Source organism: Nicotiana tomentosiformis, chromosome 10 (genome assembly GCF_000390325.3).
Source record: "Nicotiana tomentosiformis chromosome 10, ASM39032v3, whole genome shotgun sequence".
NCBI classification, from domain to species: Eukaryota; Viridiplantae; Streptophyta; class Magnoliopsida; order Solanales; family Solanaceae; genus Nicotiana; species Nicotiana tomentosiformis.
In genome coordinates, this window is record NC_090821.1 from 58,961,989 (window position 1) to 58,986,849 (window position 24,861).

The 24,861-nt window shown below is 34.1% G+C and overlaps 3 protein-coding genes across 4 annotated transcripts; all 3 read left to right on the plus strand.

Moving 5' to 3' along the window:
- The first annotated feature begins 1,389 nt into the window (after window positions 1-1,389).
- Window positions 1,390-13,371, plus strand: LOC104100627 (anaphase-promoting complex subunit 2). 2 transcript variants are annotated; one of them, XR_687296.4, is made up of 17 exons: window positions 1,390-1,919; window positions 3,020-3,109; window positions 3,763-3,994; window positions 5,048-5,343; window positions 5,544-5,615; window positions 6,537-6,781; window positions 8,498-8,914; window positions 9,017-9,218; window positions 9,347-9,461; window positions 9,548-9,624; window positions 10,409-10,528; window positions 10,684-10,772; window positions 10,869-10,950; window positions 11,039-11,230; window positions 12,381-12,449; window positions 12,556-12,880; window positions 12,960-13,371. XR_687296.4 is itself a non-coding variant. In XM_009607901.4 (16 exons), the coding sequence occupies exons 1-16, from the start codon at window positions 1,707-1,709 to the stop codon at window positions 12,676-12,678; spliced, it is 2,634 nt and encodes an 877-aa protein (XP_009606196.1). In that variant the 5' UTR covers window positions 1,390-1,706; the 3' UTR covers window positions 12,679-13,371. The 2 variants fall into 2 exon arrangements, 1 of the variants encoding a protein (XP_009606196.1); XM_009607901.4 differs by having other exon boundaries at window positions 12,556-13,371.
- A 1,003-nt stretch (window positions 13,372-14,374) lies between these two features.
- LOC104100628 (methyltransferase FGSG_00040) lies at window positions 14,375-16,231 on the plus strand. Its single transcript, XM_009607902.4, has one exon. It carries the CDS (start codon window positions 14,416-14,418, stop codon window positions 16,018-16,020), a length of 1,605 nt encoding a protein of 534 aa, XP_009606197.1. The 5' UTR covers window positions 14,375-14,415; the 3' UTR covers window positions 16,021-16,231.
- Window positions 16,232-22,828: 6,597 nt separating this feature from the next.
- On the plus strand, window positions 22,829-24,574 carry LOC104100629 (NAC domain-containing protein 1-like). Its single transcript, XM_009607903.4, has 3 exons — window positions 22,829-23,279; window positions 23,436-23,716; window positions 23,811-24,574. Exons 1-3 carry the CDS (start codon window positions 23,114-23,116, stop codon window positions 24,240-24,242), a joined length of 879 nt encoding a protein of 292 aa, XP_009606198.1. The 5' UTR covers window positions 22,829-23,113; the 3' UTR covers window positions 24,243-24,574.
- Window positions 24,575-24,861: the final 287 nt, after the last annotated feature.

Genomic DNA, 24,861 nt, shown 5'->3' on the forward strand with positions numbered 1-24,861 from the left:
ATCGTATGCGTATAAATTGATATTTTTGAATAAAAAGTATATGTACTTTATTTAGTATTTAATAAAGAGGTTTCTCTTTTTCTCAGCGGAAAAGGATATCCATTTGCCATTTTCTTGTGTTAGCTGCCACTCGTCTTTTCACTTTTTATAATCATTTTAATTTTTTTTGTTCTAATTCAAATTCCAGCTTTAGAATCTCTCTTCCTATACATATCGTAATATTTGTTTTCTTCGAATCTTATTTGGTTATTGCAAATAATACCAGTATTAAATTCTGCTTATTCAATTTGAGTCCGCGTAGTGTTCATCCAGCATTAATTATGTTGCAATTAGTATATTATTCTAGTTGAAAATTTAAGATGTAACAAAAAAAATACACGTAGTGGTAAAAAATTGACAAAAATGTCTATGCACTTCCGCTCTTTAGTTAACCACTCGTGTTATTGTTCTTGTTTGTTTTTCGTAATGTCCGCGGTATTAATTTCGAAATTAAAATATTGTGTTTTAGAATTTAACTTTTTATGTTTAAAAGAGAAATCATACAACTTATTTGTTCCATATACACCATTTCATGTTCCTCTTAAAGTAACGTTATTTGATCCAATGAATTGATAACAACTATATATGTTATATAAAATTTTAATTACGATATGCTTATTGTAATCCAATATGACAACAAAGGAGGCCATTATTAGGTTAAAATAGCACGGGCTAGCCAGTTTTCGGACTGGTCATTCAAAAATAGCCGGCGTTTGTCAAGTCATTGAAAAATAGCCACTATTTTGCTGCAACAGAGACCGGTCCAACATAATATACCGGAGTTCGGTGCACCTGTGTATGAACTTCCAATATATTATGTTGGACCGGTATACTTTGCTGGCTCCAGTATAATATACTGGAGTTCTAGTATATTATGCTGGAGTATTTTCCGGATTTCGAATAGTGTTTTCGTTCAGATTTACCTTTACATGAAAAGTGGCTAAATTTAGTTGACTTTTGAAAGTGTGACTATTTTTGAATGACCACTTGTAAATCTAACTATTTTTGAATTTCTCCCTAATATGTGAATTTTTCTAATTTACATAAATTTCAACTATTAGAATTATTCGATACCAATACTTAAAGAGGGTTAGAATTTGATTGATCGGTATTATCAAAAATAAAAAAGTATGGTCATAGTTTAAACTGGCGCATCAATATTTTTAGGGTCAATAAGTTTTGTGACTCTTTACAAACTTGTTTTTAGTTTTATTACTCCACCGATTATTTTACACATTAGATCTGTTTTATACGTAACAGATCTAAAATTACACAAGGTCATTTTTTTAAATTATAAATTATGAAGGAGCATAATATTAATTAATTATACACATTATTTAAGGAAGTTTTGTGGTTTAATCCATTCGGGTCGGGTATGAACATGTGCTGCTCAGTCAACAGGTACTCAAAACAGGAAAATGGCGGCAAATGCAGTAGCTCGATTCTCCTCTTCTTCACACCATTGAAGCGAGCAGCAGATCACCATCTCTTCCCAAAGCCCCACTCTTTATCTCTCCAAGTCTCCCTTTCCCACCTTTTAGCTCAATTACAAATCTAATGCGCATGATTTTATTCTTACTTAGTCAATTAGGGTTTTGTCCGCCGGAAAATTAAATTTCTAAATCATCAGTGACGGCCAAAGAGATAAACTTTGTAAGAGCTGTACAATGACGTGCAATTTGGGGATATTGGAGTCACTGAGTGTCGATTCCATAGCAAAAATATCAGAAAACTGGAACGGCTTTTGCTCCACTTCAGAAGCTCTTCTTAAAGGCAGCGGTGATTTGTCATTCAGTGCCGAGTTCATGACGCAAGTTAAGAATCTCTGCGAACACGGCCTGGCGTCTCTAGTTGAACAACACTTCCTTTGCTGCGTTCAGGTCTGCTCAAATTTGATGTGTTTTTTAAAAAAAATAAAATTTACATATTTGGAGTCGGCTACTGACCATGTTACTCCATTTAAACGCATCTCTTAATATAAAAGAAGTATTATATTACTAACTCCCAGAAAAGCATAGGACGTAAAGTAATTTGAAAGTAGATTAAAATGCTGAAAAAACATCACTACTCAATTTCATTACGTACAAGTAAAGTCTAGTGTGAATTCACATCTATCGAAGCGATATTTGAATAAAGTTTACATATTTCTAAAGTTTTACTTATCTGATCTTTTTTTTCTTCTTCATATTTCAATAGTAGACCTTAGTCCCAAACAAGTTAGAGCCGGTTGTATGACTCCTCACTGACCACGTTACTCCATTTAAACTCAACTCAGGCTAATATTATAAGTAATAAAAAGTAGTAGAAGCTCTTTTTTTTTTTAGATACATGTGTAAATCGCTGAAAGGCAAAACAACTCCCAGAAAGCATAGGACTTTGAGTAATTCGATAGTAGATTAAAATACTCAAAAAAACATGGCTACTCAATTTTATTACCTACAAGTAAAGGTTTTTCCATTGGAGTGGTTTGATTTGGAGGAGAATGTTTTACATTGGAAAATTGTAACCTGGATCGTTGTCTCCTGTGTTTGATTGGGTATAATAGTAGGTGATATCTTGATAAAAAAATAACAGTAGGTTATATATGGTAATTATACAAGGTATAGTATATTGGACATAAGGAGAACAATCGTAAACAAATTCCGCACTAAAGTGACTGAAGTGATTTTCTTCTCTTTCTCGGATATCGCCCTTGGAGAAAACATTTTCCACAATTCGAGGGATTCAAGTATTGGAATGTTTTCACAGACAATATCTTGGTTAATGAAATCATTTTTCTACTATTTGAATACCCTGAATTTGAAATGTTTTCTACAAGGAAAATATTCAAATATTTTGAAATGATTTTATTTTCGCAGTTTTCAGCCACACCATGTACATTATGATTTGTAACTTAGTTATTGCATTTTAAAGCCAGTGTGGCTGTGACTCTAATAGGTATATTTATTGAACTCATAGTGACAATGTCGTGTTGGAACAGGAAACATTCGAGAGAAATGGAGCAAGAAGGTTCTGGAGTTATTTTGAACCTTACAGCAATGTTGCTCCACTTGAAACTAATAAGGATCCAGTATGTGTATACGGTCCCTTTGACATGTGATATACTGTTCTATATTAAGGATAAGGCAATACTATGGAACTACAAGAATGGATCACTACTTTGATTTTCACCGTGAACTTGTCTGTGTGAGCAAATGCAGGATTACTGTTAATGAGGATTCTCTATGCTTGTCGTAATTTTTGGATTTTTGTTGCTTAGTGTAAAGTTTTCTATTTTGTTCCTAATCCTGTCTTACTTTGACGGAGAAAATGTGTATGTTACACGACCTAACAACCCCATTTACACACACCTTTTTTGAGTAGTAGTGTAAACTCTTCTTTTTGGTTTTAGTTATGATATTTTATACCATAGTTTTCTTGGTCTTCAATTCTTGCTTCCGTTGCTACAAGTTTGTTAAACATTGTCTGTGGTAGAGGCTTATAATTATGAATCTTAGCTTCCTTATGGTTAACTGCATTTCTTATTCGGGGAAGTAATTTACATGGAAAACGCATTTTGTTTGTCAATAATATCTTGTCTAGCTAGCGGATGTGCATGGTTATATTCTCACTTTTGCTGCTGATTCGATTTGCCATCTTAGCAATTTTAATCTTGCTCAGGCTATGACTTGGTTTTAGGGCTTAGCAACTTTATATGGACGTACTTGATTGTTATTGATACAGATTCTAGAAGAAGAGATTCAGCAAGTAATATGTAAAGCTTTGGAAGAGATATCATCTGAAAAGCAGTATCAGGAGAAGTGCCTATTATTGTTGGCTCATGCTTTACAGTCGTACGAAGAAAACAAGTCACAAGGACAAGTGAACCCAGATTCTACTCGAGTTTATCTGTTCTCAAAATATCAACTAATTGTGTCTTCAGTTCTTTTGGCTAGTCTTCCTCGCCATTTTCCTGGTATGTGGATTACTTCATAGAATCATAGTACATGCTGAGTTTTGCTTAGTTGTGCTTTTTAAATGTTTCCCCACTTCCAATCTCTTTCTCCTTTTCCCTTTATGCAATGCCGATAAAGGTAGTTACTTTCTTGATAGTAGAATTCTGATCATTTGACTGCTTTCTCAAATGGCTAATTGGCGGTATTACTTGAGCTGAAGGCTATAAAGTGTGCTACTGACCACCTTTATAGAACATTTTATTTTTTATGATCTTCAAGGCATGGTTAAACTGAGATTATAAGAGTGAAAAAGGGGAGTTAATTTTTTTTTTTTGATGAACATAATATAGTTCCTATACTTTATTGTTCATTGTCTTTTGTAGTTTATTACAAATTGATAATTTATGTGAAAAGTCTTGACCAGCTTATTATACACAAGCGTGTCTCTTGGGAATAAAAGGGTGGCAGCAACCTCAGTGTATTCAAGCTCAAATGGTGTTGTATTAATTTGTACTCATTGATGGAAAGACACCCATTTGGGACTCTCTTTTGTTATTGACCTGTTTGCTTTGTATCAAAACCAGTTAAAATTACCTCTTGAACAGTCCAAATAAAAGAAGGTAAACTACAGTCTCGTCATGGATATGGTAGCTTTCTGAGGTCTTGAGATTGTTTGTTTTGTCCTATTTGAAGTTAAACCATTCTCTTTTCTCTGTGTTTCGTTCAAATCAGTTCTGTTCTTGGACCAATCATGCAGCAAAGTACCAAATGTTTGATACTATTGCCCAGGGTTGCCAGCTGCAACACAAGAATTATACTTCTTTAGTCACTAATCTTACTGCTTTGGTTTCTGAATCTACAAGTTAGAAGATGTCTTTACAATAAACACACACACATACACATATTTTGGAAAGGAAGAAGTTTGAAATTCTTATATATTTATTCTTCCTGTTCACTTTTTGGAAGAGAAAGAGTGAGTAAGAGAAGCTTCATATTAAGACGTTTATATGGCTATTATCTATGAGGTGTACATTCTAATTCTTTCTTGTCCTTTCCCTTACTAAATCTTTTAGGGATACTACACTGGTACTTCAAAGGAAGACTGGAAGAGCTGAGTACAATTGCAGGTGCAAACTCTGAGGATGATGATGAGTTAGGCATGGATGATAAAATGGATTTAGATGAAAAAAGCAAACTGCCCAACAAATGTGCTAATGCGGATAGTGATAGAAACCATAAATATGCAAGATTTTCGGGGAACAATAAGTTGGTGAAAAACATTGGTATGGTTGTTCGTGATCTGAGAAATCTTGGCTTTACATCTATGGCGGAAGATGCATACGCTTCTGCCATATTTTTTCTTCTAAAGGTATATGGTCATTGGTGATGAAGATTCAGTTGATCTATCGGCATTTTCAGTTAACATCAATCATGTTATGGTGATTTGTCAGCATGCTTGATTTTGTTAATTTTGACCAAAAAAATTAGATTTATCTTTCGTTTCAAATCATATAAAGTTTCCATTCATTTAATCTTGTACTCAATTATTCTTTTGAATGCGGGTGATAGGACAAAGTACATGATTTGGCTGGTGATGACTATAGGAGCTCTGTTTTGGAGTCCATCAAAGCATGGATACAGGTTGGTCTCATCTGCATGATCCCAATTTCACGTCTCGAATTAGTAGTGCAAAGATCCTTTCAGAGTTCTATTTTAGAGTTGCAATTCGAGCTCATTTGAAAGTTATCTTCTTCAGCACTCTTAGATTTGCAATGACTTCTTGTATGGTGGTCATTTGACTCACTTAGGATATTGAGCGACTATAGTGTGCATCCTGAAATGAAATCTCTTTTCCTTGCCCAGTCACTAGTTTCGATTCCATTGATATTCTGCAGTTCAATAGTCATACATTTTGAGTCAGATAGATCCAGTGTTATCAAAGGCGAAAAGCACAAAAAAACTCTAAGATCTGTTGGGGCTTTAAGCGTAAAACGCAAATAAAGCGTGGGCTTTAATGAAGAAAGGAGCAAATGGAGAAAACTACAAATCTGTATGCGTAGTCCAAGACTAATATCTATAAGTATGAATACCAAATATATGGACAAAGAAATTGAAGAAAATTTACGATAAAGTGCACCTCTTCAGGATCGTGCTCATTAGTAAGGAAAAATATACCTTAGAGCCTTGATAACAACACTGAAGTGCCTACTAAGCGAGGCGAAGCGCTCAACATGTTTTGAGCCTCGCTTCAGGGCTTAAGCGCGCCTTTGATAACACTGGATAGATCTAATGGATTTTGTTATGCTTTTTACCAATTTATTGTTAATGATGCTTTCACTCATGTGATCTGCGTATAGATTAGCTTGGAAGACATTGTGAAAACGACACAATACCTTTGTGAAAGGTTATATGATTTCGAATATCAATTCCCCATGCCTGTCTCTCTCTCAAAAAAAACATCAATTCCTCATGAATTTTCGGCTCAAACTTGAAGAACATGGATAACGTTAATGTTTGGACTACTGGATCCGATTTGTTAACATTGAGAACCAATTTCTGCAGGCTGTGCCCCTTCAGTTCTTGCGTGCACTTCTTGAGTACCTTGGTGATTTTACTAGCTGCAATGACACTTCCTCTGGCCTGAAGTCGCCCTTGGCATCCCACCCGTCCTTGTGCTATTCTGGAGCTGGAATTCCATCTGAGGGGCTTGTTAGATGGCAATTGCGCTTAGAGTATTATGCTTATGAGACCTTGCAGGATTTAAGAATAGCCAAACTTTTTGAAATCATTGTAGATTATCCAGAAAGGTGAGTTACTATTCATTCTTTTCATTTTTCCCTTTTTGTGTGTGGGTGGGTGGGGGTGGGGGGGCTTCACTCTCTGCCCATGAGCATATATAGTAGCAGGTCCTTAAATGATAAAAGTCAGATATTTGGAATGAAAGGTTTGAAAGAAAAAGAAGAATGAAGACCGTGTAAACGAAAATAGAGGAGAGGAGTGATAATATTCTGTTTTTGGATGAGAGAGGAAGCGATTTGACTCTGCTACCCTTAACGAAGTATTTCTCTTGTTAACACATCTAGTCTCTTTTTGGGCGTTAAAAAGTTCTACTAGAAAGTGTCTTTCCCTCTGTTTCCGCTCACTTTTGGATGGAACTGAAACTTAACATTGTGTGCATAACCTTATCCCTCTCCTTCTCTCCCAAAAAGTCATTCTAAAACCAAAGAACTAAACTCACCCCTTTTTCTCTTTTCCTTTCTCTTCCTTCCTCTCCATCCAAAAGAACCATAAATTACTGTTTCTTGCCAACTATTCTTGTGGTCTAAGTTTTCGTAATCCATGTTCTTTTGGACAAAAAGATTAATATGGACCACTGGTGATGGTCTTCGTTTCTGCAAAGGTTGTTTGTCTAACTTTTTTATTTAGGGTCATCTCGAGTTAAGTTGTACAATGGAGCCTTTTACTATACTTCTTAAGGATTCCAGGCTAGCTTTAGTGCAAAATTTAACATGCACTAGTACTTTTCCTTTCTTTTTTCTCCAATAAATAACATGCACTCTCGTCGTTGTGATGCACCAGGAAGTAAGAATCCTTGAATTTGTGGCACTCATTGATTGAATAATAATTAATATTATGTAATTATCTGATTTTTAAGGATACTCCCCGTGCTTGCACAAGAGTATGAAGCAAAGGGAATGGTTCATTGATGTAGCCTCCTATGGCCCAAAGTAGGTAAGAAAAGAGGACTTGTTGCAAAACATGAGACTTTGTGTCCAAGTTTTAGAGTTGGGAAGAAACAGAAGACTTGGCGCAAAACATGAGACCCTGTGTCCAAGTTTAACTTATGATATGTCTTATAATGTTAGACTTAAAGAAAGTTCTTTGTTGTATGCATACTTGAATGATAGAGACCGAGATGAATTTTCACCTATGTACAGCAATATTCTTCACTCACTTATTTTTCAAAAGTGAATATAACATGCATAGGGGTTTGTATTTATAATGTCCTGATTTTACTTTTACTTATGTTTCTTCCCTGTGGCTAATATTTTATTGAGCCCTTTTTGGTTATAGCATTGAGTATGGATTTGTGTTCATAACGTCTCAAATCAATCTTCGAAAACACTTTGGCACCCTGAAGCTGATCAAATAATTCATCAATTCTCGGCAACGGATACTTGTTCTTGATACTTTGTTCAACTGCCGATAATCTATACACATCCTCATCGAACCATCCTTCTTTTTCACAAACAACACTGGTGTACCCCAGGACGAAACACTATCTTTACTTTTTACCTATGTTTCTTCCTTTTGACTAGTTTAATATATTGAGCCTTGTTTTCATTCATCTTACGAGTAAAACTTATTGCAGCACTCTCTGGTTTTTTCTCTATCATTTAGGCTTTCTAGTACCAATTCAGCATGTTTTCTTGACTTATCAATTACTGACATATTAACTACTTTACTCATATGAGATCTCAAATATTCCAACTTGTGAGTTGATGACTGTTAGAATTTGACAGTGCTCCTGCTATTGAAGACTTGAAACAGTGTCTCGAGTATACTGGGCAACATTCGAAGCTGGTAGATTCTTTTATCTCATCATTGAGATATAGATTACTAACAGCTGGTGCCTCGACCAATGATATATTGCACCAATATGTTTCAACAATCAAAGCACTTCGAACTATAGATCCTGCAGGTGTTTTTCTTGAAGCTGTTGGTGAACCAATAAGGGAATACCTAAGGGGGAGAAAAGATACAATTAAATGCATTGTGACCATGCTTACTGATGGAACTGGTGGAAATCCCAACGGACCTGGCAGTTCTGGAGATAGCCTGCTGGAAGAATTGAATAGAGATGAAGAGAGTCAAGAAAACACTATTGTGGATGATGATATTAACTCCGATGACAAGCAAGCATGGATTAATGCACAAAAGTATGCCATCTTTGTCACTACTGTTTTGGAAATGATTGGAGGATATACTTATATTGTACTTATATCTTATGTATATATCTTTTATGATCCGAAATCTTTAAGCTGGGAGCCTGACCCTGTAGAGGCAGATCCATCCAAGGGAAGCAGATACCGAAGAAAGGTTGACATACTTGGTATGGTAGTTGGCATAATTGGTTCCAAAGATCAGCTGGTTAGTGAATATCGTGTAATGCTGGCCGAAAAGCTTTTGAACAAATCTGATTATGACATTGATGCAGAAATACGTACTCTAGAACTTCTCAAGGTAACGGGTCAAGCCAATGCTCTATCGTTTCAAATCTGTCACATGATGTACTTGAAAACAGACACCTTTTCTGCTATATGATTTCATCTTCATTTACATTGTCAGCTTGACTTTCCTATCATTTGCAGATTCATTTTGGAGAAAGCAGCATGCAGAAATGTGAAATAATGCTTAATGATTTGATTGACTCAAAGAGGACAAATACAAATATAAAGGCCACTATCAAGCATCAACCACAGCCAGGTAATGTTTGCAACTCATTTGTCCTGTTCTTGAGCTTCCCATTCTTTTATGCAGTCTCAATTTTTACTGCTTTTATTCAAATACAGAGCAAAGAGACCTCGAGGTATCTTTGGACAATCTTAATGCTACCATCATATCTTCAAATTTCTGGCCTCCTATTCAGGTATGTTTTTATTCTTCCATTTACTGATACAATCATTTGTTTACCAGATATGTTGGTAAAATCTTCTAGTTATCTAGTGGAGCATCTTGAGCCAATTTGGGCAAGTTATCTTTTACCCTACAGAAGTTAAATGTGAAAAAATAAAAAATGAACTGTGCAAGAATATTTCAAACTGAACTGCTTCATTTTTATTTTTAGCGATATTAATTGTGGTTTCTTTCTTCCAATATAATCATAAATGAAACAAGTTCTGAACCCTTGACACTCACAATCCATGGTCTTATTCTGAATCAAGTAAATGTCCCCTTTGATATCCTTGATGTGTTGACAAATCTTTCCTTTATGACTTCCTATTGTCATTGCCTCTGCCTTTGGACGTCCTACAAAGATTTAAGAAGCTGTTGTATCTGTAGCATGGTGTCCACAGATGACTAGCTATTTTACTTTCATGGAGATTGCAGATGTTATGTATGAGCTTATGTAAATTATGAAGAGATGCCTTTGTAGGTGTGGGGATTAACCCCCTCTGCACTTCACTTGGAGAAAAGAAAAAAACCGAGAAAGGAAATTAGATTTTGGAACATCCTTTTTAAATTTTGATGACTGAGAGAAATGACTGTTACTTTCTCCTTTCTCGTGGGTCCCTCCCCCATCCAAACCCCAATCATCCTTGGGATAGGCCTTCGTTTAGTAGTGTCAATTGTTTGCCTTTTGCATAGCTTTCTTTGTTTGTTTTTATTTGTTTTTGCTGGTCAAGTAACAAAGTCTGGTGATTTGATGGTAGGATGAGGCAGTCAATTTACCAGAGCCTGTCGAGCAACTCCTGACCGATTATGCTAAAAGGTATACTGAAATTAAGACACCACGTAAGCTAGTGTGGAAGAAAAATCTGGGCAGTGTAAAGGTTAGTCACTGTACAGTGTACTTGGGACTTGTGTTGTCTTTCAAAATAGTCTACACGAACAGCTGATTTAAATCTCTAGATCTGAGCTCTCTGTTCCCTGCATCCTTTGCTATACCCAAATGACTGAACTGTTTTTACTGCTATTTTATTGGTAGTTGGAGCTCCAGTTTGAAGATAGAGCAATGCAGTTCAATGTTACTCCTTTGCATGCGTCAATTATTATGCAGTTTCAAGATCAGAAAAGGTAACTTTGGGGAACATCTTTGTAGTTTTATTTAATGCATATCTTCCGAAAACTTCTTGTCAATGCTGTAAAGGGTATGTACACCTCATGTTGCAGATGGACATCTAAGAACCTTGCAGCTGCAGTTGGAGTAGCTGTTGATGTGTTGAATAGGAGAATAAATTTTTGGATAAGCAAGGTTAGTTCCTGTAACTTTAATTTCATCAGTATATGGTTCTCTGGTGAAAAGATTTATTTGATCTTTTTTTTTCCACTTGGTTGACTAGGGAGTTCTGGCGGAGTCAACGGGGGCAGACTCTGCCGATCATGTTTTTACTCTGGTGGAAACCATTAATGATACAGGTAAAAGTGGAGCTATTGATGGAGGCTGTGAGGAGCTATTGACAGGTGATGAGGACGGAGAACAGTCTGTGGCCTCTGTTGAAGACCAATTGCGAAAAGAGATGACCGTCTATGAGGTATACCATTTGAGTTCCTTTTTCTTTCTTTTGCATATAAATGGATCTCGTATGTATCTGTTTCTGATACACTCTCTTATCAGTGGTCAACATGTAAATACACGAGGCTTTTCTTTTCTTAAAAGTTGTTTATGGTGTATTCTTATGATCATGGTAGCTGTGGTTTTCAAACTATTAAGTTGCATTAACATCATGATAAAGTAAGCCTGCAATCTTCTCTTTGCTAGTGAGGTACCTGGGTTTTTGAAATATTGTGCATAATTCCCTTACTGATATAGAAAATAATTACCGATGGGTTTCAGAAGCTTAAACATCAGTTGACTTTTCTTTTGAGCCGAGGGTCTTTCGGAAACAACCTCTCTACCTTCATTAGGTAGGGGTAAGGTCTGCGTACACTTTACCCTCCCCAGACCCCACTTGTGGGATTTCACTGGGCTGCTTGTTGTTGTTGTAAACATCAGTTGACAGGAAACTCCTTGTGAACCTTTTTGCAAGGCAGGACAGAGATGGCAGCCTCTTGCATGGCTTTGTTTATCTTATCATTATCAAACCTACCACCAATTGGATGTCTATTGTTCAAGTCCAAAATGTGTTTAATATTTTATTAAATAAATGTAAATTGGGCAATGCTAGGTAGTTCATTGTTCTAAGGACAGAAACCATCTCGCAAATAACTAAGGACAAAATAACAGAAAAGAAAACAACACAAAGGAAATGTTGTCATGCCAAACAACACAAAGGAAATGTTGTCATGCTGGAATAAAGGGAGTAGTCCCTTAGCTCAGAAGAATAGATGGGATTTAATTCTTCCTTGCATATGGTGGTCTATTTGGAAAGAAAGGAACTCAAGGTGTTTTGAAGACAAGGGCAGCTCAATTCAGAAGATAAAAATGGACTCTTAGTTGTTTTATTTTTGGTGTAAGTAGGATTATACAGAGGATCCAGAAGCTATAATAGATGTTCTAGGATCCTTGTAATAGGATAGAAATTTTAGATGTATATTTTGGTAAAACCTCCTGTAATTATGGCCAGCACAGCCCTTTGTGCCTTTTGAATATATAAAACTGTTATCATCTCAAAAAAAATAACAGAAAAGAAAACACTAGTGGTTTTTCTTTCTTTCTAAACAAGGTGCTTGTATTGGCTGCAGAAATTTATCACTGGGATGCTTACCAATTTTGGCAGCATGGCGTTGGACCGTATTCATAATACTCTCAAGGTAATTATTAGTTTTATAACTTGTAAATAATTATACGTAATTGGGAACTATGTTGTGGCATGAAGCAATGAAATACCAAAAAATTAGTACTAAATTATTGCTGCAGATGTTTTGCATTGCTGATCCTCCTTATGACAAATCGCTGCAACAACTGCAAAGCTTCTTATCTGGTCTAGTTGCTGAGGAGAAGTTAGAACTAAGAGAGGGAGTGTACGTTTTGAGAAAGTGATCAATTCCATCCATGTTGTCTTGGTGGCATAAATCTTATCGGCACTCTTCTCACACCGATGAAATGCAATACTGAGCTGTTAAGAAGGAAATAACAACATTTGGCTACAGGGAGATCTCCTTTTCTCTTCTCGTTTCAGGTGCAGGTTACCTGTAAACTCCTTGCAGTCAATCATTTGTTGTGCTATTTAACCAAGCTGAGGGTAAGTGCAAATTAAGATGGTTCCTGTGTGTTAGAATGTCTCATTGTGCTAACCTAAGAGTGTTGGTAATATTTATTAGAATATCCTTCGTGAGGTCAAGAGATAAAGCAGCCAAGAGAAGATGTTGACATCTGGCGCTCGTTAGTTTTTTTTTCATGTAACCTAGAAATTTCCGAAGGGCAGTGGCATACAATTCGAAATTCGGTGGGTAATGAGTTAGCCCCTCTACCATTCTCCACACAAATACTAGGCTTTTGTCAGTGGCAGGGTCCGTGATGTGCGCCTAAACCAGACGTTGAGTACTTCGCTCTTAACACTTCACTTATTTGCTGTATGTGATGTAAACTGAATAGATGCCCTTCTGGTTTCAAAAGAAAGGTAGTCCATTGTTTATTTGCTGTATATGATGTAAACTGCATATATTGCTGTTTCGATTCAAAAGTAAAGGGAGTACCATTTAATCTAAAACCACTACATGATTTACCGTTTAATTATCTTATAGTTTTTCAAAATTATCAAGTTCTTATTTTTTCTTTTTTCCTCCCATCCAGAGGTATCAACTGTGGGAGGTGAATGTGGCTTATAAGTGAGCCAGATTCCTCTCGCCAATCAGCCTACTTTTCAAAACTGTCAGTCAATATATGTTACACATACTTAGTGGGCGTTTGGACATAAGAATTGTGAAATTCCAAAAAAAGTGAATGGTATTTGAAAATTAGAGTTGTGTTTGGACATGAATATAATTTTGGGTTGTTTTTTAAGTTTTGTGAGTGATTTTGAAAATAGCTTTTTGGAGTTTTTCAATTTTTCGAAAAATTACAAAATGCTCTTCAAATGAAAATTAAAAAATTTATAACCAAACGCTGATTTCAGAAAAAAGTGAAAAAAATTCGGAAAAAAGTGAAAAATTTCTCCAAATGCGTAATTAATCTCGGTTTAGTTTATTTTCATTCCCTCGTAGAAACCAAGAAGCAAAAGATGTTTCTCTATAGTAGAAGATGTGGCCTTTTAGTGCTTTAAATTCATTGATCTTGTCGTCCTTTATCTCGGCTTTATCCAAAAATAACTTTAAAACGGCTTCCTGACAAAACGGGCGTGAAACTAGCTGATAACTTTGATGGTGAACTATAATCGAGAAAGAATTAAAAAGTTAAAAGGAGAAAAAGAAATTAAAATCGGAATTTCTAAATTTGTGGAGTTGGTTACAATATACTATAGGGTATAAGACTTGTTATTATCGTCATTAAGATAAAATCTAAAATCTTATTTAAACTAGAATATAAAGAAATTTTGATCATTTTGGATTCCTGGAAAATGATTCTTTCTTCCTTTCGGCCTATGACCTTTTTTTGTTTTAATCTTAAAAAGGAATAGTTTGGTAAGAAAGTAAAAACAACGTAGCCGTTAGCACATGTTCCGTGAGTGAGAGTAAATACGACCGTTACATTTCCATCTCATTCAAATAGTTCCAACAAGAGAACCAAAACACACACACACACACACTGTGTCACACAGAGAGAGTTGCTTGCACAAAAATGGAGGAAGAAGAAGAGAGAATGCAAAATCTCAGATCCAAAGCCTCAGAACTTCTACTCAGAAAAGAATATAAAGACTCCATAAAAGCCTACTCTGAATACATCTCCCTTTGCCATAACCAAATCTCAAACACCCACAAAAACCTTGATTCAAATAACCTATCAAAACTCAAAAAATCCCTCTGTTTAGCTCTCTGTAATCGCGCCGAAGCCCATTTAAATCTTCAAGAATTTCCTCAGGCCTTAAAAGATTGTAACGAAGCATCCGAAATCGAAAACACCCATTTCAAGACTCTGCTTTGTAAAGGTAAGATTTTGCTCATTCTTGACCAATATAGATTAGCCTTAGACTGTTTTAAACAAGCAAGTCTTGATCCCAATGAGTTTGAAAATTCTGAAACTCTTACTGGGTATTTAGAAAAGTGTAAAAAGCTTGAATTTTTATCAAGAACTGGGGCTTTTGATATATCAGATTGGGTACTCAATAAATTCCAAGGAAAATCCCCTGAGTTAGCAGAATACATTGGTCCGATAGAGATAAAAAAATCTGAAATTAGTGGGCGTGGTTTGTTTGTAACAAAGAATCTTGATTGTGGGAGTTTGCTTTTAGTTACTAAAGCTGTTGCTGTTGAAAGGGCTATAGTACCTGAATCCATTTTTCAAGATTCTAAGGAACAAGCTCAGTTAGATATGTGGAAAAGTTTTATTGAAAAGATTGTGGAATCTGCTAAGAAATGTAATCGAACGCGCGATTTGATATGTAAGTTATCAACTGGTGAGAATGAGGATGATTTGGAGGTTCCTGACATAGATTTATTTAGGCCTGAGGCAGATGATAGTAATTTTCAAGATAAGAATATTGACATGAAAAAGTTGCTAAATATACTTGATGTGAACTCTCTTGTTGAGGAGTTGATTTCATCAAAAGTTGAGGGGAAAAACAGTGATGTACATGGTATTGGTCTTTGGCTTTTGGCTTCTTTGATAAATCATTCTTGTGATCCCAACGTGAGGCGTTCCCACGTTGGCGATCACGTGATGATCCATGCTTCTAGAGATATAAAAGCAGGGGAAGAGTTGACATTGGCCTATTTTGATGTGTTTTTGCTCTATGGGAGTCGTGAAGAGAAGGCGAAAAATTGGGGCTTTGTTTGTAAATGCAAAAGGTGTAAAATTGAAAATGGTGTTTGTTCAAAGCAAGAAATGATGGAATTTGAGATGTTTGTTGGGAAAGGAGTAGATATGGGAGGTGTAGTTTATAGATTAGAAGAAGGTATGAGGAGATGGATGGTAAGAGGAAAAGGTAAAGGGTATTTGAGAGCATCATTTTGGAAAGTGTATTCTGAAGTTTATGAATCAGAAAGGTTAATTAGGAAATGGGGAAGCAAGATTCCATTAATGGAAAGTGTGGTTGATAGTGTTGTGGATGCAGTTGGAAGTGATGAGAGAATTGTGAAGGTGTTGATGAGAGGATTGAAGAGAAAGGGAAATGGTTGTAATGGAATTTTAGAGATGGAAAAAGCAATGAAAATGGGAAGAGGATTGTATGGAAAGATAATGAAGAAACAAACATTGAGGACCATACTATTTCAGCTTGGCAACTAATTGCAAAAAGGCTATTACTGATAGCCTATTTTCAAGATTAATAAGTTGAGTTTTTCTTTTTTAAATTCAAAAATGTATCTCACGGTTTGTTTGGTTTATTTATTTAAATTCCAGCTTTTTATTTTTCATTTTACAAAAAGTTATGGAGGATGTGCTTGTAGAAATAAGTTGAAATTGATTCACAGTTCAGTTGATATTTTTCATTGTTCAAGTTGAAGTGTTTTCCTACCAACATTTATTAGCAAAAACCGGTTCTAATGAGAAGTTTCGAGTAAGCGAGCTTTCTCAATACAAAGATTTGCATGCGAAATATGTATCTAGTTTAGTAAGAGGCTTTATTGATTTTCTCAAAATCCTCCTTATTTCTTATATGCAGATGTGGCATTAGGGGCGTGATTTGATAATATGCCAGTTTAACCACTATTAGTAGATAAAATGTGTCCACTTATATCAACACAATTATTCTACATATGAATTTCACTTATTTTTCAAAATGCCAGCTATTATTATAAACATGCACATTATCTGAAAGGCCCAATTGGCTGAAAAACGTGAGATTTTGACATTGGTTTAGACTTCTCATCTTTTGGGCTATAGTCAAAGGTCCAAACAGGGGAATTATATTATGATCAGGGGAAAGATTGGAGAAAAGTTTTGGGCAAGATAAATCTTTGTGGGATTGTTCCAAAAAAATTGCCTGCACAAGAAATCTTCAGAAAACTTTGTCGAAAATATCTTTTCAAGAAATACTTAGATATCTTTATTCTCGTTTTAAAACTTTGTCATTCTTTTTAGAAAATAATACTCACTCTGTTTCAATTTATGTGAACTCATTTGATTGAGCACAGAGTTTAAGAAAAGAGAGAAGACTTTTAATAGGGAAAAATATCATTCTTTTTGGCACAGACTAAAAAGAAAATAGATTCACATAAATTGAATGAAACGGAGAGAGTAAGTAATATGAAGTAAAATTTTAGTTACACTAGGTATTTTAGTATGTGTCTTTTATTTTGAAAGAAAAAACGAAAAAAGAAAAGGTTAGTGATTTATCCGTATGGCGCACATAGTCAAGTCCAGTTTATACAGACAGCTACATCTATATATTTTACTCGATAATCCAGCATAATAAAGGCTACTTATCCAAATTTTCTACTTCTATTAGCTTGATTAATTTTATTATATTAGGAGAGTATATTCTGTAGGCCCTCATTAGTAATGGGTATGAATGCTTTGAGCCACAAAAAAAACAATGACATCAATCCATGACAAACTTGAACACCTAATCAACCCAATTCTTTAATGTTAGATAAACTTCAGCTAACCCCTAAAGCTAAAAGAGTTAGTATTTCTTTGACTATATTTGAAATTTCTTATATATATTTATTATAACAACGTTATTAACAAAAATAATTAAAAGAAGAAAACATGTAAATCCTTAGGTAATGTTGATCAAAATGACTAAGCTTAATGACTTGCCCAATCACTAGCCCTCGTATACATGTGGTGGATAAGCTCTTAGGGTAGACGTTCAAATTTGCGGAATTGAAGTTGCAACCAACTGTTTTTTTTGTTTGTCTAACAATCCAGTATTCAAAGTTAACTGGCTCGATTAATTCAGATTCCTCATTATAGGTTTCTATTGTAGTGGAGGTTGCTGTGGGGAGATTCTTGTGCTAGGCAAGATTGCTTACAATGATCGAAAAATAAAAAAAATTGCTATATTTTCAACACTTCGAATAGGCGTTGATAGATCCATTACGGGGGTAAAACATTCCCTGCCAAGAAATTTTTTATTATTAAGACTCGAACCTGAAACTTCAAATTAAGTATGGAGGGATCTCAATCATCTCAATACAACCTTGAGTGGTTGCAACCAACTAGTTGTAACTTTATTTTCAATTACTTAAGAGTAAATTAAAGCTTTAGACCAATCAAGAGTATTTTCCTTTTTTTTTCAACTATTCACAAGCCCACCTGAAGAAGAAAAAGAGAGATAAGTTTCTTGATTTGCAAATTAAACCTAGAAAGGAAATCTTATCCCTCTAGTCAAACACATTGCTTTTTCTTTGTTTTCCAAATGCAGTGGACCACAAAATGACTGCTTCATTTTGCAATATATACTATCCACGTTGAAAATTTATGTTTCTATAGTTCAATTTTACTACTAATTATGTTTTGTAGATAAACTTTAAAGAAAGATATGTAATGTGTTGTCATAATCCCTTGTTTTGTTCTCATCCAAAAAACCGTAATTATTGGGAGACAAAACTCCCATGGCAAGACATTTCTTGTCTTTATATTGAAATGTTCATATATCGATCTAAAATTCTCTATTATTATATATATATTTTTGTCATTGAACCCAATTTATTTAAGCTTCCCTACCAGAAATTCCTCTCATATGGATTAGTTATGATTCTATTCCATATGAACAAATTGGACTACTATTTTAGATATTATACAATTTTCATCGAATACAACAACAACCAATAAATTTAGTGTAAATCCAAAAGTAGAGTATGAGGTTGTTTTTAGTAAACTTTCGTCTCAAGAAAAGATGAAAATTATAATCGAAAGATATTGACATAAATGTCATGAGATTAAAAGAAACCAATTGTTCTGAGATTGAGGAATAGCTAAAAACAAAAACCAATATATATTGTGTCTCCATTAATCCAAAGCTTTTCATTTTTAAGATCAGATCGTAACTTGATGAGGGGGCAAAAAGAACCTGCAATAGCGAATTATTACAGTAGTAATGTTGATATTAGTGTAGGCACTAGTTTTAATATTTTAATTACTAAAAGATTAAAAACATGGCTTTGTTGGCAAGTTTGTCAACCTAGGACGGAACAATAAACTTTAGTGAAGTGTCAACACTTCGTTGAATTGAGTACCATCAAAGGATGTGACAAAACAATTTGAATTCTTCAATTTACTCAGATGAAATATCGTTTGTAGTGTTGAATTCAATGTGTAACAAGCAAAAAACGAGCAGCCACGAGCTACTTTTAAGCGTTTGACATGCAGTTTAATCGAGTGAAACATTCCTTTATGAAATAATCTAGCATCACTTTAGTTAGGAGCAAAATAAATGATTTACACTGAAAGTAAGTTCTTCAGACTGATTTTCAGACTCATATGTTCAAGTTCTATATATTAATGTAACCTTTCAACTGGGAGCGTTTTACACTTTTAATAAGTCTACTTCACTAAAATTTGAATTATTAAGCTAGTCAATAACAATAAATTTTGTATAATCTCATAAGTGAGATTTGTAAAGAATAATACGTACGGAAATTTTACTCATACTCTTAAGATAAAGAGATTACTTTTAATAGACCGGAAGATTAAATAAAAAGAATCATGGAATATACTTCGTTATCTCCAAAAAGAAAAAAAAGGATCTAACTCATGGGCCTAAGCGGCAACCATGATTAAATATTTAATTTGGTCGATGTTGAAATTTAATGGCTTCAATTATCCAAAAAGAGGCTCAATAGTGAAGTGGCTAGATAAGAACCACAAGTAAGTCACCTACATTTTTCTCTAGTTCTTATCTTAATATCTAACCTTTTTTGACAAGACACCTGTCGACTTTCTAAAGTTGGAACTCGTTGCTATTTTTGGCAATTGATTATTTACCTAAACTACCTTTTAAATAATTATTCTATTTAGAATTAAGATTATCATCATCTATTTAAGTTGAGAAGTAATAGATGTACTTGCTTTAGTAGGAAAAAGCAATGTACTCTGCTCACGTTATCCACTTATATTTTTCTTTTTTGGTGTTTATGTGAATTAATTGGTTCAAATTTTTCAAAGTTACAATTCACTTTTTATGAAGGTTTTTTTTTTGCAAATACTTTTGGGTGATGTAATAGTATAGAAATTTTTTTACATCGTCAGAGTATATAAACTTCGTTTTCCTCCAACTCCGGGTCAAGATTTGCATTTAGCTGAAGTTCGTTAGCAAGTGAAAAGTCAAAAAGGAGGTCATTCTCTTCTAATTAAACTTCCCCCATCCTGTATAGGCCTATAGGATCTAAGCTTACTTGAATTATTAAACTCTTTTATAACTACAATTTACTGTTTTTATATTCTTTGGAATATTCCAGTACTATATATTTCATTATACTAATATAGAGGTAAGTCTGCACACATACTATCATCCACAGATCTTATTTGTGGGACCACACTAAATCTGTTGTTGTATTAATAGTACTATATATTTCAGTGTAATGTAGTTTCTTGAGTTCAAATCGAGTGACATCCTGCTAATTGTTCAGCCTATTGGATATTTCCTCTATTCCCTATTACCTCTAATAATACAAAGGAATATGTTCTTACATAAACAAGAAGAAAAAGAGAAATGGATATGATTTTTTTTAATTCTGTATACGTGATATTGTGTTCGCTCCTTATTAATTCTCTTACTGACTTTGTAATGGAAATTTTGGATAGGAACTATGCAGTGGGTATTTAATTTGATGAAAGATTTACAAAAATAATGTGTCCTGTAATGATCTGTTTCAGACTAACAATAATGCTTGAAGTTATATTTTTATTCAATGTATGTGGTTTTTCTTATCCATTTATCCAAAAAATACCTAGGGAAAAGCTATTCTTTTGGAGTTGCGTGTCAGATAGAAAGGTAATACTAGTACGTATAAAATTCTTTAGATTATGAAATTTTAAAGTATCTCTTTTAGAAGCGCATTGAATTATGTGTCTAAAGAAGCTGAGATATAATACACTCATATAAACATTCGGACTATAATATAATTAGAAATAGATTCAGAATTTAAATTTTATACGTTTCACTTATAAAAATTTTAGAATTGGCCTAATTGTATCTTTAAATTTATAGGTTCATATCTATTATTTAATACAATTTCAATAAATTTTTCTACATAAATTTATGCTCATCATCGAAAGTACTGGATTAAGATGAATCTAACACTCAATGCTACATCAGCCCTGATGAATACAACTACGCCAATGAGACTTTTTAAAATGTTTTAGGAAATTCAAAGGAACTTGGAGTATTTAGTTTATGTATTATAATTTATAACAACTACATTATATTATAAATAACGTGCGAAAATAGTTTTCTCATTTTTCACATTCTCTATGATACAATGAATCTTTCTATCAACAAGAGCACATAAGTTTGTTCCTATGATTGTGGAATAGAAAAAAGAAAAGAAAGCTCTGCATTATTGAAACGACTGTTTTTCTTTTCAAGAGAAGTAAATGTAGACCTCTTTAATTTGGCCATGCAACCATTCTCTGTATTACCATTAAGCTTTGGAAACTGGTCTAATTAAAGTATAAAAACTTAGGGGAAAAGAAAAACACAACAATCTAAACTCATAATTTTAAACGTAAAATAAATGCAATATTAAAATTTTTACATGTCTAATCCGTGAAATTTAAATAAAAAATTGGCCCTTGTGCTATTTACCTTTTAATATTGGATCCACGTATGTGGGGTTTAATCCCTATCTAGAAAAAGCTATTTGTAAAAAGAAAAGAAAAAACCAGAACTCAATAACATGACCAAAAAGGTCCAAAATTCGTTTGCCTAATTGTCCTCAAACTCCAATCTTATTGGCCTAGGACCATAACTTTTGACTAGAAAAATGTGTAAGAATAATAGTTTGTTAAAGTTGCACAAACAAGAAAATAGAGATAAGAACTAAAGGATATTCCTCTCCCAATGCCCTTATACCCCCAAACCTCTCCCGTCCCGTGGTGGACCCACCTTCATTTAACGGTTTCACTTGCTACACTTTCATTGGAAAAATTATACTTTCTCGTCCACAATAAATAATTTTTTTAAAATATTTTCACATATATTAAAAAATCTATTTTTAACATTAATTAACAATAAAATTGATCATATTAATATTTACTATCTCTTCACAAAAATTTTTCTAACACATACTCCAACATTATTTACTCCAAGGGCAATGTAGGAAGAAAATAATTAATTCAATCTTGAAATCTGAAAAATCACTTATTTTAGACCACAAAAAAGGCCAAAAAATTACATATTGTGGATAGGAGAGAATACTATATATATTGAATTCTAGAGTGTTCATAACCGTGACATTGGCACGCAGTCTCGCTTTCTTATGGTAGTAGATTTTTATGACTAATCGTTATTTTCTTTCATTGTTGATCATCTTACAGTCTTGTCGTTTTTATTCTGCTTTTATATGACTTTTTGTTATTGTCCCTTCTTGTCTATAATTTCATTAATGTGATGATTATGCTTTCCTGAGCCGAGAGTCTATTGGAAACAGTCTCTCTATTCTCACAAGGTAGGGGTAAGGTCCAGTAGCGGAGGCAGGATCTCCTGCGAAGGGGGTTCAAGAAAAAAATTGTAGCTAGTGGGAATTGAACCTATGGCCTTTCAAAGATTTTGAACCCCCTTGACTACTAAGCTACACTTTTAGGTTGTGTCAAGGGGGTTCAAAACTTAATATATAAAGGTAAAAAATAGATTTTGCCTTATATATACAGTATAATTTTTCGGCAAAGGGGGTTCGCCCTTTCTCCGCCCCTAAATCCGCCCCTGGTAAGGTCTGCGTACACACTACCCTCCTCAGACCCACGATGTGGGATAATATTGAGTATGTTGTTATTATTGTTGTTGTTGTATCTATATTGAATTCCTTTAACTTTTTTTATGTATGAATTTTTTTTTATATTTTGACTTATTTTAGTAAAAATTTTGGCCCCGCCCTTACCCTACCACCTCCTCCAACTCTATATTTTATCCAATGAAGGAGGAAAGAATAAGATAGTGATTTTGCCTAATATATTACACCTTGCAAGCATGGCTTGCGCTAATCATACGAGGTATGCAAGTCAAAAACAACCAATCAAAAAAGGACAAATTTAAAAACCTCCAACAATTATAAATTGGGCAGCCTTCTCCTTGCAAACATTTCAAACTCTCTCACTTCTCATTTTCCTCCACCAATCCTCTTTTTCCCACCTAGGAACAATTCATTTTATTCCATATAAAACTATATAATTAAGTAGTTGCCATTTCTTTTCATTTCTAGCAATATTTTAAAATATGGTTGGGAAAATTAGCTCGGATCTTCCTCCTGGATTTAGGTTCCATCCTACTGATGAAGAATTAATCATGTATTATCTTCGATATCAAGCTACCTCGAGGCCATGTCCCGTTTCAATTATCCCCGAAGTTGATCTGTACAAGTTCGATCCCTGGGAATTGCCTGGTTAGTATGCATATATATATATATATATATATATATATATATATATATATATATATATATATATATATATACTCAAAAAAATCTTGTTTAAATTCGAAGAATATAATACAATTTATTGATGATTAATTAATTAATTATATTTCTTATGAAATGTAGAGAAAGCTGAATTTGGAGAAAATGAATGGTATTTCTTCACCCCTCGTGATAGGAAATATCCGAATGGTGTTAGGCCAAATAGAGCAGCTGTTTCAGGTTATTGGAAGGCTACAGGAACTGATAAAGCTATTTATAGTGCATCTAAATATGTTGGTGTTAAAAAAGCTCTTGTTTTTTACAAAGGAAAACCTCCAAAAGGTGTCAAGACTGATTGGATTATGCATGAATATCGTTTAAATGAATCAAGATCTCAACCTAACAAGCAAAGTGGCTCTATGAGGGTAAGACCTTTCAATTCCAAATTAGTCGGGTCAGTTATATGAATCGTTCGACGAATTTGACTAATATTTTTTTTCCTTGTTGGGTATTTTTCAGTTAGATGATTGGGTACTATGTAGAATTTATAAGAAGAAAAACTTGGGAAAGACTATGGAGATGATGAAAGCTGAAGAAGAAGAAGAATCAGAGGCTCAAATTGAGATTACCAATAATGATATTGAAGTTGGTGCTACTACTAGTGGACCACAAACAAGTAAATTGCCAAGGAATTGTTCATTGTCACATCTACTAGAGTTGGATTATTTTGGGTCAATTCCACAATTGCTGGGTGACAATTCATACCATACAAGTTTTGACAATGACCAAAGTTACACATTAATGAACAATGTTAACACAAATGTGGTTCATCAAATGGAGAAATCTCAGCTAGGGGAAGTGTCACACCAGTATAATAGCCAAAATAATAATTATAATATCTTCTTCAACCAGCAGCCAGTTTTTGTAAATCCAGCTTTTCAATTCCAGTGACGAAAAGAAGTTCACGACTTTCTTGATCGCCTCATTTTTCTACCATAAGTCAAGATGTGGCTAAAGTTTTTCCGATGGCAACGTATATTAGGCTATGGAGGCTATTGGATGAAGCTGACAACATGGAAGTTTTCAACAATTGTAAAATATTATAGTGGAAAGTGACACATTATGTGATTGGTATTATCAGCAAGAAATCTCTAGTATAGACAAAAAGAAGGGGTGGGGGCAACAAACTGTTGTATTAATTTTAGAATTTAGTTTAGTTTCTCAGCTTGTGTTTGTCAAAACTAATTTGCTTGTGAAATTGTAATGAATATTTTTCTGCAGTACTCTACCTTTTGATTTTTTTATTATTTAACGATGACATGTCAAATTGGATTTTGGATGAAGCTGGACTCTACTCTCTCGTAAACCTCTTTCTTCAACTTAATTTTCTTTATTTTTGCCTTCTAATTGGTAGAAAAAGGAAAGTTTTCATTGAATCTTAATTTTTAAAAGTCAATTATCCTCAGATAATAACCGCGTGGAAAATTAATCAATCAAACTAGTAGATAAGCTTTCGGATAGGTTCGGTTAAAAGTTATGAATAAAAAAAGAGGCACTTTAATAAATCACA